The sequence below is a fragment of the Cyanistes caeruleus genome, chromosome 2, assembly GCF_971803275.1.
Source record: "Cyanistes caeruleus chromosome 2, bCyaCae1.hap1.1, whole genome shotgun sequence".
NCBI classification, from domain to species: Eukaryota; Metazoa; Chordata; class Aves; order Passeriformes; family Paridae; genus Cyanistes; species Cyanistes caeruleus.
This window is the reverse complement of record NC_141702.1, coordinates 46,511,154-46,531,147: the sequence shown is the minus strand read 5'-3', so window position 1 is coordinate 46,531,147 and position 19,994 is coordinate 46,511,154. Positions and strand designations below refer to the sequence as shown.

The following is a 19,994-nucleotide window of genomic DNA, read 5'->3' as shown; positions in this document are numbered from 1 at the left end:
ACACACTGCAAGCCTTGTTACCAGGGCCTCACAAAGCATCTCTTGAAAAGGGAATACAAGATGCTCTTTGTAAATAGAAGTTCATGGGTCTGAGGAATGAAGTCATTTTCCAAAATCGCAGTGAACGATATTTTCACGAGCCAAAGAGAAGCTGAGAGGTGGGCTTGAGGGAAAGGAACTGAATGAAGCATGTTAGAGAAACCACTTAGCCCTATTAGCCTATGGCACAGACAGGCTGTCTCCCTCCTCCTCTTCCTCCTCCTCCCGCCCACAGTCTCCCCTCCCCCATGACATAAGGAATGGCTACTCTAGAGAGGGGGGGGGCTTTAATAAATTTGGCACCTTTCTGCCTTCCGCTGAATAAACTGGAGATGTTAAAAAATAAACAGTCAGGAGAGTCAATGATTTGCTCGGAGCAGTCGGATGGAGTTGTGGGGGGTTGGCATGGAGAGGGAGGAAAGGGTGACCTCACTTTCTGAACAGTAAAGTTTGAGTGGGAGGGTCTCCACACGAAAGGTAGAAAAGGGAATGATGTGAACATGTGAAGGAAGCCAGAGCACTGAACGGAGCGTCAGTCTGTATCCTGACAGGGGGAGATAAGGTGGCTGGAGAGCTAGCGGTGCTTTCCTGGAATACAATCTCTGTTTGACACTCTCTGCCTAAGCACTGCCCATCTGTATGTTATTGTGCTGGAGCCTCTGGGGAAAAAGAGGAGCCACAGGCACGGAGAGAGAACGAGGGAGGCAGCAAAAGCGTTTTTCTTCCCTTCTTTTCCTTTTTTTTTTTCCTTTTTTTTTTCCCCTCTTTTAAGTCGGGATCCGGTTAGACTGTCTTGAAGTGCCACATCTGGAAACTGAATGCTGAAGGAAAGTTAAAATAACTGAGGCACCACTAAGCCAAAGGGGGCTGATTGCAGAAGAGGGTAAACAATTACTGAGACGCTAGAAGACCACTGCTGGATGTAAGGGGAGGAAATGGCTTTGATCTCCGCCTGGCCCCTCGTTTCTCCTGTATTATTCTTTTTGAGATGCTTCTCCTCCAGCACAGCCTCGAGTGAGGGAAGCGTTTTTCAGTTTGACATTGAAGGTAGCTCAGCGGTCAGCACGCAAGAAGCCACTGTTATCAGAGGGCAGCAGCAGGCAGTAGCTCCTGGAAGTTGGGTGCCTTTTGCTGAGGTACAGTAATTCCCTTCTCTCTCTGGTGTCTGCAATTTTCTCTTTTCACCTGTCTGTGTCAAAGCTCCCATCTGGTTAATGTTAGCTTACTCATTCGAGCCTTAAAGCGATACAGGAGGATTTGGGGGTGGGGGGAGGTGGTCTGAGACGTTGCATTTTGGGACTGGAGAGGTACAGCGCAGACTTCGAAATGTACACATGCCCTGCCTGCTGTGAGCAGACAGCTGCTGTACTTTGCAGTGAAGCTGGCTTAGCATGTCTCTGCCTTTCCTGCCAACATAACTAAACAGGCCTGTCCAAACAGAGCTATTTTACAAGAGTGAATTGTCACAACACTTTTCTGCTTGCCTTGTAATTCCTGCAATTGTAATTTACTGAAATTTCCTGAAAGAGTCTGTCTTTTGATGGCAAATTCTGTCCGGTAGAAGTTTGTGCTTTTGCCTCTGAATGCCATCCGCCTCCAAAATCTGAAGTTTGTTTTCACAGTGAAAGCAGGGGATGACAAATCAAATGCATCTAGGAAACCGCCTGCAGAGAACACACCTGCAGAGATTTTGAGTTCCAAAAATTTTGTGCTTGGGATTAGTGACAAATGAAATTAGAGAAATCTGAGATTCAATTTGAAAATGAAAAATTTTTCTGCAACCCCTGTTATTTTGGGATTGATTTACTACTCTTCATTTTAACAACACTGCATTGGGAATGGGCTACTCAAAAATATAGCTTGAGGAAATAATAAATTACCCCTGCATACACAGGGGGTGGGGTAAGGTTGGAAGTGGAACGGTGGACATAGCACAGTAATATCTCACGCATGGTAGATGCAAAGTAGGAGGCTAATTGAGTTCCATAAGGTCATGGGAAGGGAGAGAGTAGTTCTTCTAGCATAACATTCAAAAATGAGGTGAGATTAGCACAGCTGTGTCACTGTGACAATATCAAGATCACAATCTCCAATATCACATCGCTGATTTTCCACGTTTACTCCACTTGCCAGAATTAACAGCCATGGAAATAAGTGCATAAAGCCTGCAGACAGCCAGGGTTGCTGCAGGGCTAGGCAGAGCTCACTCCCCTGCTCCAAGCAGCTGGACAGCCTCAGGAAACGCCTGCCCACCCTGCCAGAGAGTCCGCATGAAACATGACCTGTGTGAGAAAACTGAAGATTAAACCCCGCTTTGCTCAGCATAAGGACTCTCAAGAGCCATCCCAGTTTTTGGACAGGCTTCATGATGTGGGATGTACAGATTTTCTCCTCTGGCCTTGGATCAGTCCTGGGAAGCTGCATTGCCACCTGTTGCTTACAACATGGAAAGCCCCTGAATGAAATGCCTTACTTAAGAGCTGGATGGGTTTTGTAACCGGGATAATGAGCATAAGTGATTATTAGTCTTTCTTGATATGATAGCAATGTATGGTTTTCCCAAAGACACAGTTCACATTTCTTGACATAAATATATTAGATTTTACTTTGGGAAAACGCTGTGAGATACACTGGACTCTGCAGGGGAATAACATTTTATGTTTCTTCAACCATTTAAATCCTTCCTAAATGTTTGCCAACATAATAGTCTCAATAACTGGTGCTTCCTCTGGTAGTTTACTTAAGCCCATGCAGTGGCAGCACTTGGACACTGGATCCCATGTTACAGCTGGATGACAGTGCCTGGTATCCTCATGCCAAGGCCCTTGGCTGCAGAATGCTATGGCTGCATGAGGAAGAAGCAGGGGCTTCAGGACCTCTTGCTAGCTGCATATTTCAGGCCTCACCTTCATGGCAATTTTCAAGGAGGCCCAGTAGGATGCTTTTTTTGGGATAGGACACGTGGCTGTGTAAAAGTGAGAACCTGCTTCCTCATTGATCCACGTGTGTGGTTGGTAATAGGAGTAGAGGAACAGGCTTTAAGCCTGGAGGTTGACGTAGGGCCCAGAGACTGATGGTTTGGTAGTCTCTCATCCAAGGAAGGAGCATTACTTTTGGTCCTCAGAGAATTTCTCCCTCCCACAGCTCAGCTCCCCTTCTTCAGCCTCAAGAACAGGGCTGTCCAAGCAGGTTTGAATTAGCCTCTTTTGAAGCACGAGTGCTTAACCCACAGCTCCCAGTGAACCGCAGAGTAAACTCCCTTACACAGCGCGGTTTGATTCCGCTCCTTCGTCTAAATATTGACTCAGGCCTACAGCTCTCCCGAGCAGACAGAGGCTGTTAGTCATGTCAAATAGTGCCAAATTATACAAAGGGGGCAGTTTCATATGGCAGAGTTACAAAGCCACAGATGGGCCTTCATTGTGGTCTGTGGTGAGTCAGCTGCAGGATGAAGTGGAATGCCCATGCCGGTGGGAGTTTCTGAGATGTAACTAGTGGGATGCTCTTAAATCCCAGTAAGGGTTTGATATAACAGAATATAACAGGAGATCTCAATTAAGGTAAATACATATCAGTGAATATTGCACAGCTTTCCAATCCTCTTCCATTACCATGTGAGGCAACCCTATAGTAATTGGGAAGAATGGGGAGAAGTGGTTTAAAAAATCAGAATTAAAGTTAATGTGGAGCTGTGGAGCTTTGCCTTCTTTTCTTTTTAGCTTTTTTTTTTTTTGTTTTAGTTTTTATTGTGGGTTTTTTGGGGGTAGGATTTGGATGAAAACCTCTTAAGAGAACTAACTACACTGTTAATGCTATGCTGATATGCTGCATCCATGCACAGAGAGTACCATGGGTCTGAGTAGGAATTCAAGCAATTCAACTACCCTGGTGCCATCATTCTTAATCATTATGTGATCCAGAGCACCTAAATTAGGCACATAAAATTTTCCTAGATGTTTCAATCAGAATCATGGACTGTCTTCAGGTACAAATTCCCCACACAGTAGTGAAAACAGTAGATCTTTTAAGCCTCTGATTCCTAGTGGTGTTCCCTGGAAACACTCAAAGGAGTCTCTTCCTCTTTAAAGACCTTGTTGGATGCCTGCTTCAGGACAGCTTTATAAATCAGCCAAAGTAGATGTTTAAATTAACTGGACTAGATTCCACACAATGAAATGTTGTGTTTCCTATATAAGGAGCACTGTTAGTGACCACCATGGAATAAGATATCTGCCTCTTGTTTCAAAAAAAAATTGCTTATAAATTTATTAAAATTATTCAGAAAAGTATCATGAGAAGGATTACAGTGTTAGGAATTTGAAGATAGATGAGAGAGTCTGCAATACAATTTGCCAACTCAGAGGGAGGTTAAGAAAAAATTTGAACTTATTGTGTAAGTACATACACAGGCAAAAAAAAATTAACAATAGTCTTGTTAGTCTAATAAGATAAGGTCTTGGCATATGCAACAATTGAAAACTGAAGGTGACCATGTTGAAACAAGTTAGTCAAAAAATTTCTTTTCAAAAGTGATTAAGCACTGGAGATTTTATTTGATTGTGTTGGTTTGTCCATGAAGAGGCAGATCAATATGAAAAGCACTCTTAAATACTCAGAGTACTTGTGTGCTATTTAGGAAAACTAAGTTTCTTGGCTCACAAAGATAATAAGGGGAGGTGTGGAGATGTTACAGTGACGAACCCTGATGTCTATGGGGAGACAGAGAGAAAAAGAGGGAGTGCAGAGCATTGGATCCAGCTCATCAGTGCAACCCAACAGCAGGTGGTGGCATGAAGTCAGAGATTGTCTTTTCCAAACAAGGATAGATTAAAATATTTTATAAGGAAGATTTATAATAGATGGAAGCAAAGGACTTAAAACAGGCAGATACCAAATGAAAGCGGACAAGCAAGTGGCAAACATCTGAAATTTTTGTTTCAGTGTTCCACTCACAAGCTTGGACACAGCAGAAAGAAGGGGAATGGCGAGTCACTTCCAGGTTTGGAGAGGCACAGAGTTGAAACTCTGTTGAAACCAGAAGTAAGTTCTGAGAACAGTTATAGCCCACTGTCAAACACATGTCTCTAAACTAAGAGGCAGATCATACATTACCATTTAGGTCTGAAGGCCTGCCACTGTCAACATTTGTGTTTGTAAATTCCACTGATACAATGGTTTTAATCATATAGGTGTGGATTTTGTTCCCCATTTCTTCCCCAAGGAAGGAAGTTCCTTACAGAGTCTAAGGTGAGAATAAAAAATGGTACAAGACTTCAAACACTAGAGAGTATCACAAATGATTCTCTCTGATCCACACTTTGTTGTCACTCTTCTTAATGTAAAATGAATGTAAGGTGACACCCAGTAAAATATTCATTTCATTCTAATGTAAATGACTACAAGAGGCCAGAGACCAGTAGAGATGAGTGTGGGAAGGATTAGGGGGAGAAAGGGAAGACAGACATTCTGTGGAGACATCAGCCAAGCAAAAAAAAAGATAATCTCAAATGTCCTCCATGGAAAGAAGTTAAGTAAGTAGTGGGAAAGGAAGTAAACTGAAGCAGGAAGACAAAGGAGAGGAAAAAATTAGAGCAAGAATGAGATAATCAAGAGTCTTAAGAGTAGAGGAAAAATATGGAGTTGGGACAGGGCAGGAAGCCAATTCCCAGAGTGAAGGAAGGCATGATATTGTTGGACAGATGGAAGAGGAAAACTGCTTCCAGCATCAGTGGTTTTGGCTCAGGAGAAAGGCAGAGAGGCAAAAGTCCTTTAAAGGAAGCAATTGTCATAGACAAGTCAACATTAGCCATTTACTGTAAGAGAAAGTTACAGGCAGAAGTTATCAGATGGGGCTTGCGTGTTAAAGTGACATGTTTGATGATCATTTTTTCCCACCTGATTTTTACCAGCAGCTGCTGATAAAATGCAAGAAGCAGTATTTGAGATGCTTGCTTTCTGGTTCTCTAGAGTGATAAGCAATGATTAGCATGGGACTTGTGACAAATCTCTCTAAAATGGCTCACATTAAATATATATGTAGTGACGGCAATCATAAGTGCCAGCCACTTGTTAACAAAGACTCAGACTATCACCAAATCATCTTCAGTCCTTTTCTCCAAAAAGGCTGGAACAGAAAATTTTGCAATGTTGAGAGAAACCACAATTTGATCCTTACTTGCAGCATTAATATGTTCTAAACAAACTAGCGTTACAAGAAGCAGCAGAAGACCTAATCCTGAGGTGCGAGCCAAAAAGGGTTTTAGCTTGACAGGAACCTTTATATTCTTTTAAGCTAATGTGAACTGTATCTACTTTTAAAAAGCAGATCTTTAAATTAATTCACTTCAGACCCTTGAGGTTATGTTAGGTTAACTCCTATAATGGGCAATTTGGATTTCTAGCTGCTGTTTTTTTCCTGATACAACAAGGTTATGTTCTGAGAAACAGCTATTAGTGGGGAGGAAGTTTTATTGCAGATGTTTGTGATTCCAACTTAAGTTTCTCATCTAAACTTTAATGAAAATCAGCTGCTTGGAGTAGCGCCACCAGTCCCCAAACCTTTTGAATCATAGGAAGCTGAAGCAAATGGAAGCACAAGACAGAGCAGACACATAGTTGGAAATGTTCTCTATTTCAAAAAGGTGTATAAAACACCCAGCAGAAAACAAAATTTAAACTCCACTGCAGTGTATTCCCACAAAGTTCTGGGCAAGTACCAGAAAAGTGAACCAAAGCTTATTCTGGGCTGTGAAAACCAATAAAAAGCATTTTATGCCCATTCTTATTCACAACATGGGAAGCAAGGAAGGAATTAAAAGTCCAGTTTTTCCAGGGGGCATGAGAAGAAATAAAAGAATTGCTTTCTGAAGGAAAACTTGGCTTGATTTAAACTGATAAAAATTAGAGCTTCTAGTGCTCAAGAGCTGTGTAAAAGAGGTCTAGTTTCTGAGCAACATATAAGCAGCCTCTGATAATTTACAACTTGCTTCTGGACCTAGATTTCAAACACCAAAATATAGACCCTTCGGGTCTTATATTTTAATTGGTCCTCTTGAATGTTTGGATCTGATCCCAGTCCATTTTCACACACCACCATGAGCTGGGGATGTTTGGGTTATGCATCCTAATGTAAGATTCAACAATTGCTGAATAGCATTATACACAAATCTGTAAGAGCTCCAAAGTTTTTGAAATCTAATTCTTTGCCATTAAAAACTCAAAAAGATTTTCCTAACTGTCAGTCAGGATACAAAAAGTGTGTATTTGGCAAAGAAAACAGACCGACTGAAATACAGCAAATATGATCTGGCTTTGTTGTTCCTGTTTAGCTGAATTTTACAATTCTTTATATAGTTATTTTCTTGAAATAAATACTTCATAAATACTAAAACTCCTTTTTTTTTTGCTCTTGTGACAAACCAGCAAGAAACAGTACTAAACTCACAGCATTCAAGAGTCAAAGAATGAGAGAGGGCTGTGAAAAATAGTTTAGAAATTACTATTCCAACTTTACAAGACTGTTAGAACAACTAAAATGTTATTGTTTAGGTCATGACATATGGAAGCCAGAGAGTATGAGAGGAACTGGCACACTTTAATTCATTTGAAATTAGTTAATTTTTGGCGCACATCATAAATTTGAAACATAATTTAATAATTACCAAAAAAAAACCCTCTACCTGGATGAACAACTTTTAATTTGTTCTGTAAAAATAGACTTTTTAACTATAACTGTAAGACTCAGAACAATTGCTTGACTCTGCCTACCCAACAAAATGAATAAAAATTTGCTCATTCAGTCTTTGACTATTTTTGCCAGTAGAAAAGTAGCTATATAGAACCAGCACCTAAGCCAGATACTTTCTGAGCTGTGTAGTGCCCTGTTACCACCCTACAATGCATCTTTTTACTCTTTTATGAAAGACCTTCTAAGTGGCAAGAGGTTAGCAGACTTTCTGCCAAGGGTAAGGCAAGACCAATGCGTCCTAGGGTTTCCTACTGTGTTTTTCCACCGCTGAGCCTGGATGGGAGCCCATGGAGAGCCACAGAGAGACTACCATTAATGACTCCCTTACACTGCGCTCCCTACTCCTGGCTCCAGGAACCCTTCCTCAAAAGCATTTTGTGGAAGCAAACATTTGCCCAGATCCAGTATCCAAAAAAGGAAAATAATGAATAAAAAGCTGGCAGGACAAAATATAACATAACCCTCCCTACCATGGCTATTAGAGTCTTTCATGCTCCAGAAAGGCTAACACAGGGCTACCAGGCCCATTGAGGGCAGGCAAGGTCTCCAGAGCACCAGTACCTGGTGCAGATCCATTCAGGGGGAGGTGGACAGGTTTTGGAGATCTAGACATGGTGTAAAGTCAGGGGGAATTTGCATATCCTGCTCAGCCTTTGCAAGTCTGTGGTTTTCTGTGGCTCTTTACTGCCAGTCAATGGCAGGGATAGTCTGCAGAGGACTCTAAGGCACCAGCTAATTCAGGGTGTTTGCTGATGGAATTCTGTGGGGGATGAGAAAAGAAATTGTTTTTCTCTTGATACATCGATTCTTCCCTCTCCCTGAGCCAGAAGAAGGTTTATTTCTTCATGATCAGACCATGCCTATGATGAAACAAGCCCAGAGCCACTGAGAGATGGAGGCAGGTTACTCCTTCTCCCCAGCCCTGGCTTTTCCTCTCTCCTTTCAGAGCACAGCCTCTGCCCAGCTTCATCCTGAGTGAAAGGCATGCAGTACAAAGTTAACCATGCTGTGCTGTCTTGCTCCCTTCCTGCATGTTTGTAAAGTGCTAGGATGATCCCAGGGGAAAGCCCTGTTTCTGAGAACTGCCCAGAAACATGGGATCTTCCCATCAGCCATCGCAGCAGCTGTCTGTCTTGTCCATAACTGGGCTGCCCTTGGCAGGCAGAGATGAATGAAAGCTCCTCTTCATCTTTCAAGGTTTTCATATTGGCTTCTTTCTAAGAGACTTTTAATTGATGTTATGGCTATTGGTCAAGCAGATCACTGTTTTTCTCTGCTGTGATTCCAACAGTTCAAAGAGCTGCAAAATCAATATCAGGAAATACTGGAAATCTGGAATGGGGGGAAATTGAAGATTGAAATTGAAGCTTGATATTTACCCTCCCAGTATTAACAGTGTACAACAAGCACATTAGTACTTGCTTTCAAGCCCACTTTTCTTTTTCATCCCTTGAAAATTTTTGTCTCTATCTGTAAATCTTTCAGGGAGTACTGTAGTTTATCAACTGATTATGCCCCACTTATCTGAGCACCTCAGTGACTCAGAATGTACATTTCATGTAAGTGGAGACTGGGTGGAGGCTGGTTAAGGAGGAAACAATGTATCCCTTTTCCTGTATATTGAATAACTTGACATTTTTTGAAGAGGAAAATCAACCAGCTACCCTTTCAGCTGCAGATTTTCTATTTCCAGCAGTGAGCATCTGTAAAAGTAAGTTTTTCACTCAGTAGCAGCACTAATAAGTAAATTAGAGACTGGCATTAATCTCTGATTCTTAGCCAGCTTCCAGACAGCTAAAACACTTTAGCCATCCCCCTTTTCAGAGAAGAATGCCTTTTAAGCAGAGGCTTTGTCTTTCCCACTGTATATGGAAAAAATGACTGTGCAGTTCTATGGAGAATGCCTAGCTGAGATATGTTTATGTTGGATCCAGCCCCATCTCTGTTGCTGAATGGCAGTTTGTTTTCCACTTGAACTGGGGAAGGGATAACAGTCTGGAAACTTTTTTCAACACAGGAAATTTTTAAAAAAATTGATACAATTACTTAGTCAAGGTAAAAGATAATGTTGTTGTTCTGCATAAGGCCATCTGGCTTGCAGCTATTTCTCATTTTTGCATGAGTCTGTCATTGCTGCAGTGGAGGCACGCACAAGACAACCCAAGGAATCAGGACACAGAGTGACACTGGGCTAGGGAGAGGGTTCCTTGCCACTTTCCTGCATGCCATGCTCTGCTTTGCTTATTGGTTTGGAGGTTACCCATGTGCAACTAGCCATATTCACTGCCTCTCCAACTGCTAGCTCTACCATGCCATAGGGAGAAATACAAGTAACATTTTTTTCTGTCTTCCTGCCAGCTGGATTTTATCTAGAGTTGTAGCAACTACTTTCAGTCTTGATAGTTTTAGTTTTAGCGATCTCTGATCTTGGCTTCTGAAACTTTAAGAAGAAGGTTTTCACCAGCTTCATAACCTGTCTTTATTATCACCAAAAATAAACTTCTCTTTTGGCGGCTGATGAGTTGATAGCTCATCAGGTAATACATAAATAATCCAAGTTGTCATGAATAAGTCAGAAAGTGAAGTTTTCAAGTTAAAAAGTTATGAAGTTAGTGTCCTGTGTCTCTTCAGGCAATCACAATTTTTCCAGTAAATTCTGAGGAGACCTCAACCCCTCTGTATACATAAACGATGGAGACCTTCTAGTGTTCAGTTGCTGCTTAACACAACAGTTGGAAAACCAGACTAAATTCAATCATCAGGCTTAGCAGCTGCAGACTGGCCAGACATGGTGTGCCTGGCTCCAGATCAGCCCTGTGTTTTCAGGTGGGACTCTCACTGGGGATGCAGGCAAAAAGGAACAATTTTGAGATCCATGCACATGAGATGGCAGAAAGGACACTGGTAACAGAAAATAACGCTTCGATTGTTTTGTCTCTTATTAAGTAGTTCATTTATTGAAAAAGATTATAGGTTCACAAAAATTGTCACTGCTTTTTTTATCGTTGTTTTGGTGTTGGAAGATTCAAATTACTCAGATTCACAAAAATATACTGCTACATATTTAATGAGCATTTCATATCACTTATCCAGAGCACTCCATTATTACATTAATTTGCCCAAATCTATGGCAAGTGCACTCACTGAGGTTTTTTTAGAGAAACCTATCTCATGTTAGAATTTCATTTAAAAAATAAGAATATGCAAAAATATTGGAGGGCTCTACTGAATGACAATTTAAGCAGGAAAGAATTTGGTTTTACATTTTCAATTTAATTAACAAAATAGAAACCTTGTTAGTGTGCAATAATTACTTTAGTTTGCAGTCTCATTAAATGCAATTAGAACTGAGATACCTGTCAAGATAAGTGGATAAAAAATTACCAGAATTGTGCCCAAATCTCTTCACCGATTTATGCTTAATTTCTAATTTACAACATCAGTTGGAACACTGGAAATAATAAATATTTCACAGTTAACAATGTCAGAAATTTAAAAGAGCGATGTAGGGATTTAACGTACCACACCAGGGTGCTTATTATAGAACTATCATGAACACTGATTTGGAGACAAAGCTAAATATCATGTTCCACTCAGGAATGTTTACAGTTTTAAAAATAAATTTGAAATTGCAAATGTCTAATTTGCATGAAGTTTCTGCCTTTGAAATGGTAAACACTATAGAGTGGCTTTTTGCATGCAGACAGTTCCCTAACAGCTGTAGTGTCCTATTAAATGGGATAATTAACTCTAGCTATGATGTCACACACTGAATTCATTTCTTCAGTAATAACAGTTAGAATGTGACCTTTCTTGCTCAGAAGAATTTGATACTGTAGACCAAAGGTAATGAAGGCTTATAGAAATTATAAATAGGGCTTGGAGGCCTAGGGGAAGCTGCTGAACAAGCTTGTTTGTTTTTAATTCTCTAGTATGTAAGGCTTCAAAGCCCAGATAAATTTAGCAAAAATCAATGGAGAATAAATAAAATTGCAGAGCAGATGTCCACTTTTGCCTGCACGTTTTGGAGTACCTTGTGGCAGAGAGCAGAACTTCTGTCAGTCTCTCTCTACGATTACTTTGATGGTAGAGCATGTCTGGCCAACAGGTCAGTTATTAACTTCTGAGGGCCTCATTCTCCAGAGGAAGACAAAGATCCTTCTGAAATGTCACTCCATAGGGATTTATATGTTCAAGTACAAAGACAGTTTTGAATTTATTACTCACGGTCTAGGAATTTAAAATCCATTTGTTTCTTCAAATGATATCTTAGAGTGAAGTATGACAGCTCTGTGAAAGGCCACCACCAAGGCATTTCATTTTTAAAATTAGTTACAGTTATTATTAAAATTACCTCAGTGGTTTGAAGAATTCACAGAAATCTCCTCCTTAGCCAAGACTTGGTGTAGGAAGATGCATGTAGTAAATTAATAGAAAATAACAGGACAGATAAAGGGGAAGTTACCAGCAGAATTAATGTTCTTTGTAACTTGAGTAAGAGCTCCTGCTCTTAATTTGTTTTTTTCAGGAAGAGAAAAATTCTTCCATCATTGTATCTAACAAAAACAAATGCCACAGATGATAGTTTAAAAAACCAATTTCTATATCAAATTGATTTTTCCACATTCGTATTTCCGTCCTTGTATGAAGAAGACAGATTTTCCTTAAGTATCTTAAAAGTTCCCTTACAAAGTTACTTTGAAGCTTTCATGGGAAATTTTATCACTGAACTGTAATTCTTTCACTCTATACTCTTTGACTAATCCTTTTCATATACCTGGTATGCTTTGGCAGTAAATCATTGCAGGTCATTCATAAAGTCACCCTCAAATACAAGAGTGAGGTCTAAGCCTAAAAAAACGGTGGGAAAAATGGAGAAGGCAGCACAATGAAAAGCAGTGCTGTGAACATACCAAAATGTCTTCAAAGTATGGCTGTTTAGCTGAAAACCAAGAACATTCTTTCAGCAGTGCATTAAGAAAAGTCTTGGGTCCAGAAACAACTTTATATTCACTGCAGGCATCAGGAACAAGCAAAACACAACTACCAGAAATGCCTGCCCATGTGGAGATGTTCAGGGTTCCTGGTGGTTCTGACTAGTCTCTTAAAAGACATGAAGTTGTTGAGGAGTGTCTCTGCTGGGTACATTGGATAAACTGGGATTATCCAATTGTGCACTCTTGCCATGGATTACATGGGTTACATTTGGATACAGACACAGATAATTGGCTCTGGGCAGCCCTGCTTGGACCAGTCCACCTCCAGAGGTCCCTTCCAGCCTCAGCTGCTCTGTGATTCTGCATGGCTGTGGTCATTATTCCATCTTACTGATTGAGGAACTGAATGAAGGAGTAATGTTCATCACCACACAAGACATGAGCAGAATGTATTTTCATCCTTGTTTACATAATTAGAGAGAGAGCAGCTCGTGCATGGAGACAAGGTGATGAGTTTCTTTGATGTTTGGCAAGAAGGAGCATTTTTTGTTATGTTAATTTCAAACGTTGTAATGAAACTATTGTTGTGGAGGTGTTTGTAGCTTGGAGGTGAAGCATATGTATTAAAGTGGGTGAGTGGCTGGGACCAGGTGCAGGGACAGGCAGGGATAGCAAAGATAGGAGAACAGGAGTAGGAGGCCAAATGGAAAGCAGAAGCATGGGTAGAGAACAAGACAACAACAGAACGTCTGTGGGAGCCAGTGGGGGCAGGTGGAGATCCAAACCCCTCAGTGTGGTGTTCAGTTGCTCCATTAATAGATACAGCCCAGGAGAAGCAATGAGGCCTCCCCCACAAAGGGCCAATGAACAATCATCTCATCCAGTTGGCATTCGCTGTAAGACTGTTTAAATTGTATTCAAGCCTTGTTGCCAACTAGAGAGACATATCATATAGACAAGACTAAAAGGTAACCTATAAATAAGAGCTAGGGTGAGCTATAAATACGAACTGAGAAGCCATGGATGTGATCAATGCCTCATGACATACAAACAGACTTACTGGAACATCCTCTCTGCAGAAAACCCCTCAATGCTACAAGTACTCACTGTGCTTTTGAAGAAATTGTGACTGCACAAATCTCTATCCATTGGAGTATTCTTTCTCCTTCAGCAAACTCAAATCCATACAAATTTTGGGAACTCAAGGTCTAGAAGAAGTCAATAAATAAATGATTCTCAACTACATGGTTACTATTGTAAAAATGTGGCAGCAGTATGAATGACAGAATATCAGAGCTGTCATCAAGTACTTGTGTATAAAGAGGCCAGGGACACAATCTAGAAATATTTTCTCCCTTGTGTCTCAAAAAAACAGGAGAAAACAAAGCAAAGAAAATTTAATTACAGAATTTCTACCCCAAGTCAGGATCCATCAGATCACAGAGTCACAAAGTGTTAAGAATCAGAAGGGACATTAAAGACCATGTAATTCCAATCCCCCCCTGCCATGATTGGCATTGTTGGAGAAGCAATGAAAATCCAAGTGTTTCAATACACCCATCTGTTATCTCAACCATTTCAGCTGTTGAGAAGCAAAGACCACCAATTCAAGCTTCTTTCTTACAAGGTGTTATGTGAAAAAATGCAGAGCTTTGCTTTTCCTTTTTTGATTTTGCTCTGCTAATGATCTTGTGAATAGTCTGGTGTTCATGTGTCAAACAGATGAGAACAAAAACAGTGAGGAAGAGGATCAATGCTAAAAAATATTCAAAATAGAAAATAATATTATGAGTACTGTTTTCATGCAATTATCTCTGGTGGGCCTATTCTTCTGGAAAATAGGAATAAGAACCATGCAGAGGTATCTGGAAGCATCTGGTGCTGGGTGAAGTGATTTGATATCTCCTAGATAAGAAATGTGATGAGTCAGTCTTTCATGGTTAGCTAGGCCAAACTAGAAAGATGGATTACCTGCTGATGCATACTGATATCATACATGTACCTGTCAAATATGAACTTTTCTCCTGGGCGCACATATAAACAGCATAGTTCTAACTTTAAATGCATTTCAAAATTTTCTTAGCAGTGTTTCTCAGCTATAGTGAATATTTTGTCCCAGAGCATTTTCAGCAAGAACGGGTGAGCTGGCATCACTGAGACCCTCATCCAAAAATGTGGACAAGTCTAGGTATGAAGAGCACCAGAGTGCATTAATTAATAAACACCTTATCAGTCTGGTAAACTCAATCCCTGATGGGCTCAGAGCAACTGCCTACACATTCAGAAATGGGAGAAATACGTGCAGGTTTTCCTGTCTGCTGACCCTATGCAGCAAGTGCAGTTCATTTGTTTTCTAGTGAGCAAGTCTATCCAATCCTCTGGGACCAGGGCAAAAACCAGCATGTCTCAGCCAGCAGCAAGGCCCTGGAGGGCAAATATAGGTATACATCCTTTTCCCCCACTTAACTGTCCATCCTCTTCTACCCACACACTTCTGAAACCCCATGCAGTGAAAAGATACTCCTAAAAACTACACATATTTAATTCTCAACCCAAAATTTAACCTCCAGGAGTTAAGCACCTTCCCTGTGATCAATAAAATGCATGTTGGCTGTGTAAGATGGCAAAGACCCCAGGAGACCCCAGGGTTCCTGAGTGTGCTGCACACCAGAAGAGGGGCTGGCATTGAGCTGGAGTTGCACACAGCGCTTTCTGTCCATCTGCTGGATTTTATATTTTGGCAACAAATGGAGAGAGGTTTCTCCTGCAGGTCACCAAAGGCAGGAGGGTCGGGAGAGTGGGATGCAGCTTTATCACAGCTCTTTTTGTTTGCATGAAGTTTCCCAGCAGGCTGAAGAAGAACTGCCTTTGTGTCTATGCTTATGAATAACACATCTTTGACCTGAGAAATTAGAAACATCTATTAGTTTGCTCCCAGGGAGCAAGAACTGGTCAAATGGCCATCAGTCTACAACTGGAAGACTGGATTTTAAAAATCCATGTTTAAATGCACTGGAAGTCAATAATGTCACAAGCTGAAAAGCAGATGTAAAAATCACATTTCTGTCTTCAGGACCTTTTGATTAATGAAATACCAGAAGTATATTTGTATATCTGTCCAAGGTAAAGAAGACATTTTTGTAGTTAATGATTTCCAAGCGTGATAAGCCATAGATTTTGTGTCTGCCCAGAGTAGTTTTAAGACAGGATGTCCATGGATTGAAACACTTTGTTTATTTACATCCCAGTTTGGCAAAGCAGTATTTTTAGTGTGCCTTTTGGAAGGAGCCAGAAGGCGTCCTCATAATGGGGTCATTCTTCTCTAGGCTAGATCTTTCCTGCACATAGGGAGAGAATTGGTTGGGCCAGTCAGACATCAAGATTTCCTTTATGTCCATCCACTTTCTCTACCTGAACATATGGACTTGTGGAACAGACTGTAGGGAGACTTTCCACTTCTCCAAGAATACAGGGCCCAGCAGTTCGGCCAGATCTGTGGCATTGCTGTTGCAGCCTGGACTCTTCTACAAGGCACAGCACATCTGACATGTGCAAAAGGTCTCATCTCACGCACTTTGTGTACAGAGCTGGCACCTACACACGTGCTACCCCTCCACGCCCCTCTACGCAGTCCGGAGAGAGCAGCAGGCACAGCTGAGCTAATTTAGATGCATTTCTGTGTGCGAGAAATCAAACCATACAGCGGGTGTCCAGCTGGCTCCTGGCCACATGGCATCCCATGTGGAAGTCTCCATGTGGACGAGTCCCAGCTTGCTGCGGTTTGGTTTTCCTACACAGGCACGCGGCTGCCGAGACCAGCTTGCCCTCACACCAGCATGGCCACAGCTGTGCTCACTCACAGCTGCACCTGGGGCACAGAGATCCTCTGGGCTCCGGCCTGGGACTGCCTTCAGGGCTCACACAGACCTGCTGGGTGAGACCTGCTGAATGCTGAACTTTGGCAAGATTTCTGTGAGATCTTGGCTGGGGATTGAACGTGAAGTCCCTATCATAGGTGATCAAAACCAGCAATCTCTTTGGAAAAGAGTCCAGAGAAACTGAAATAACATCAAATGCACAGGAGAGGACTGCTTTCTCAGGCTTTTTTCTCTAATGTTCTTATTCCTAATAAAAAATTACGTAAATGAAAGTACTGGGAGATATTCAAGCAGGAAAACATTTTTATTTTTAGGAAGGGCAATAGGCTATTTATCTCAAGTCAGCCTAAGCAAATAATCTTCAAAAAGGCCTCAGAACTGTAGCTGCCAATTTCAAATACTGTTTATAAAGACAAATATACAAAAGCAAGCACACTTGGTTTGGACTTGAAAATGTCCTCAAGAAACAGAAGGCTGATGTTTCCATGGTAATGCCATGCACTTCCAGCAGACTGGTCTCTACTTTAGAGACAAAGACTTTAAAATTGATGGAGGTGGTTTAGAGTATTCACTCATCTCTGTATGGTAAAAGATGTAGAGCTTCAGAGACTTGATATAACTTTGAGTCCCTGTTAGTCTAAACTGTTCCTTCCAGATGGATAAACATTACACATTGATGTGAAACTGCCAAGAAGGGACACTGCTCCACTCAGTTTGTCTAATTGTTTTCATTAATATGTTGAATGTGGACTTAAATTACTCATGTGTCCCACTTTTACAGGTATCTGTGGCTGATATGATGCCTGTTATATCAGAGGAGCAACATTTTTCTATTTTCTTTTCCCTTTTGCTGTGTGAAGCAGCAAAGCTTCATAACATTCAAGTAGAGTTTGTTTTCTTTTCTTCTTCTATTTCTTTCCTTCCATAAGAGACAATGGTAGTAGGGTCCTACTGTTCCAAAATTGTTAATCAATCTATGTCAAGTGATAAATATTATTATGCAAATAATTCACAATATGTGTCACAGTTCTCTATAAATGTTTTGATTGAAAGATAGACTCTTCGGCCAGATTTTACTCTCCTCAAACTATTACTACCTTAGGTTTATCTATTTTGACAATATTTTTACCACCTTTACAGAAAAGATCAGAGTGCAGAAAAATAAAAACTGGAATGCAAAAATATATTTTCAGAATTAAACTGTACAGAAAATTAAATTGCATCAGGATAAAGCAGGTGAACAAACTGTCAGCTTAACCAGAGATAGCTATGTATATACTTGGCCAAAACCAGATGATGGGTAATGAGAATTAAATATATTCTCTTCCACTGAAGGCTAGAAGAACATGATCAGGAACAGTTTATAAGAATTGAATAGCATATCATAAATGATGCTAGAGTAATTTATCTAACCTCTTGGCCTATCTGTCATAAGAAATAATGCGTGGAGGCTGCCAGAAACTAAGGAAATGTGCATTTTTTCCTCTTGCCATCAAAAATCATTCTACTCAAAATACAGTGTTTGCAATACAGGATAGAACTTCTTTGTATTTTTGCAGATAGAACTGGGATATTATGTTAATTAAGTTAATTCTCAATTCAACACGAGCCCATGAGTTCATCAGGCTCAGCTGTGCCCTGATTGTGTTCACTTTTACTATCCTGAACAGGATTAGTGAGAATCTACTAATCAATACCATAAAGTTTCACGTTCCCCTCATGCCTGAACATCTCATTCCTGAGGGTCCTGCTCAGACCTGGAGGGAAGCACACCTTTGGACTCTCTAGCAGCAAAGCCTGTAACACTGCTGGGAGCTGCAAACAAGGCTCTATTGGCACTAAACTTAGCAGTGACTTGGCAGCCCATGTGCCATAACAACTACTTTGAGTGCTGATCCTCAGATTCTGTTCCCCACCTGCACCAGCTGTTTCCTCTTTTACAATGGTCCTGGAGGACAGCACCATCTTTTTCTTCTGGGTTTGTTTTGGACCAAATGTGATGGGATTCCTGGTCCAAGACTGAAAATAGTATAGTGGATGTAACAAAGGCTGAAATGTCCTAAAGCAGACACTGAATACACATGTTTTTGTGTACCTCAGCACGTGGGAGGAAACACTGGAAATAACAAACACTGGTGCAGATCCAAGGGAGCCTTTTGCCATGGAAAGGAGCTTTTGTGTGTTTATATATTCACAAGTTCCAGTACTAACTAAAGATACATGCCATGTTTTCTTACCATTAGATGAGAGAGTCAATGGCTACATCTGAAGTACCGAATAAAGCAGTGTTGGGACCTCCTAGTCAAGCAGGATAACACAGCCTGTATCCATGTGCTGAAACACCCCCCATGTTTGCCCAGAGAAGGGTAGTCCTATAAAAACTGCCTCTTGAGAACACATTCTAGCAGATGACATGCCCTGAGCTGGGCCTGGTCATTTGGAGGAAAGTCACAGTCTGTCAAGGAGCAAGATCAAGGCCTGAAACCACACCTTGCCTTTCTTCAGCTGGCCAACGTAGATGTGACCACAGAGAGCGCTCTGTGTGCTACCAGCACAGTACTCTTCTTCTGGGGAAAGCAAACCAGAAGAGGCAGGTTGACAGCAAACACTCCCCCTGGCACAGCTGCACCACTCCTGGCAGCAGGGAAGGAATGTGGGACCTGGCTCTGCCCTCAGTTTGCAGGAGCAGCTACAATGAAATTGGTGCAACTGCTTGACTATAATATGGGAGTAAATTCATACTGTGTATATGAATTGTCTTCCATCTTCAGTCTCATCTTGCACCCAGACCAGAAGAAAGGTCTGCAGAAGCAGAAAATTACTACAGGCTTCCCAGCACTTTCAGCATGCAGCTGGTTCTTGTTTTTAAGTAATGTAATCATTAAATCCAGATGCAGGGTGGGAGGAGGGGAATAAATGCCCCACGGGTGCAGAGATTTTCAGATCAGTAAGGCCAACATTTGATTGGACTTTTCAACTTGAACTGGAACAAACTTTGTCCCTCAGGGAAAAAAAAAAAATCTAATAATTGTGAAAATGTAATTGCTAATGCAGACCTAACATTTTGGCCTTCTAATTGTCTTCACCATTCAGAAACAGACAGTGGATGGAAATGTTCCTCACTCAATTGCCTTCATAACGATTTTGCAGGGAGGGTATTTCCATTTTGTTCCAGTCCTGTTTCTGCTTTGTGTGCAATAATTTTGTGCTCCCAGAACATTCAGCAATTTAAATCTCTCAATTAGCTCAACAATCTGACACTTCTTTTTATAAATATTATGTTGGCTCAAGCTCTGGAACAACCAACCAATCACTCCATTATCACTAGTAGGGCAAGGAGTGACAAAAAAATATATCAGAATAATTGAGAATGCCTGAGAAAACTTCAGAGCC

General features: G+C 41.0%; 1 protein-coding gene across 2 annotated transcripts in view; it reads left to right on the top strand.

Moving 5' to 3' along the window:
- The first annotated feature begins 357 nt into the window (after positions 1 to 357).
- The window catches only part of LAMA4 (laminin subunit alpha 4), a 98,585-nt gene continuing 78,948 nt past the window's right edge, over positions 358 to 19,994 (top strand). For both annotated transcript variants that reach the window (XM_086876848.1, XM_023923966.2), the window contains exon 1: positions 358 to 1,175. In XM_086876848.1, coding sequence (XP_086732974.1) covers positions 975 to 1,175 — 201 coding nt within the window. In that variant the 5' untranslated portion in view covers positions 358 to 974. The remainder of the gene's footprint in view (positions 1,176 to 19,994) is intronic.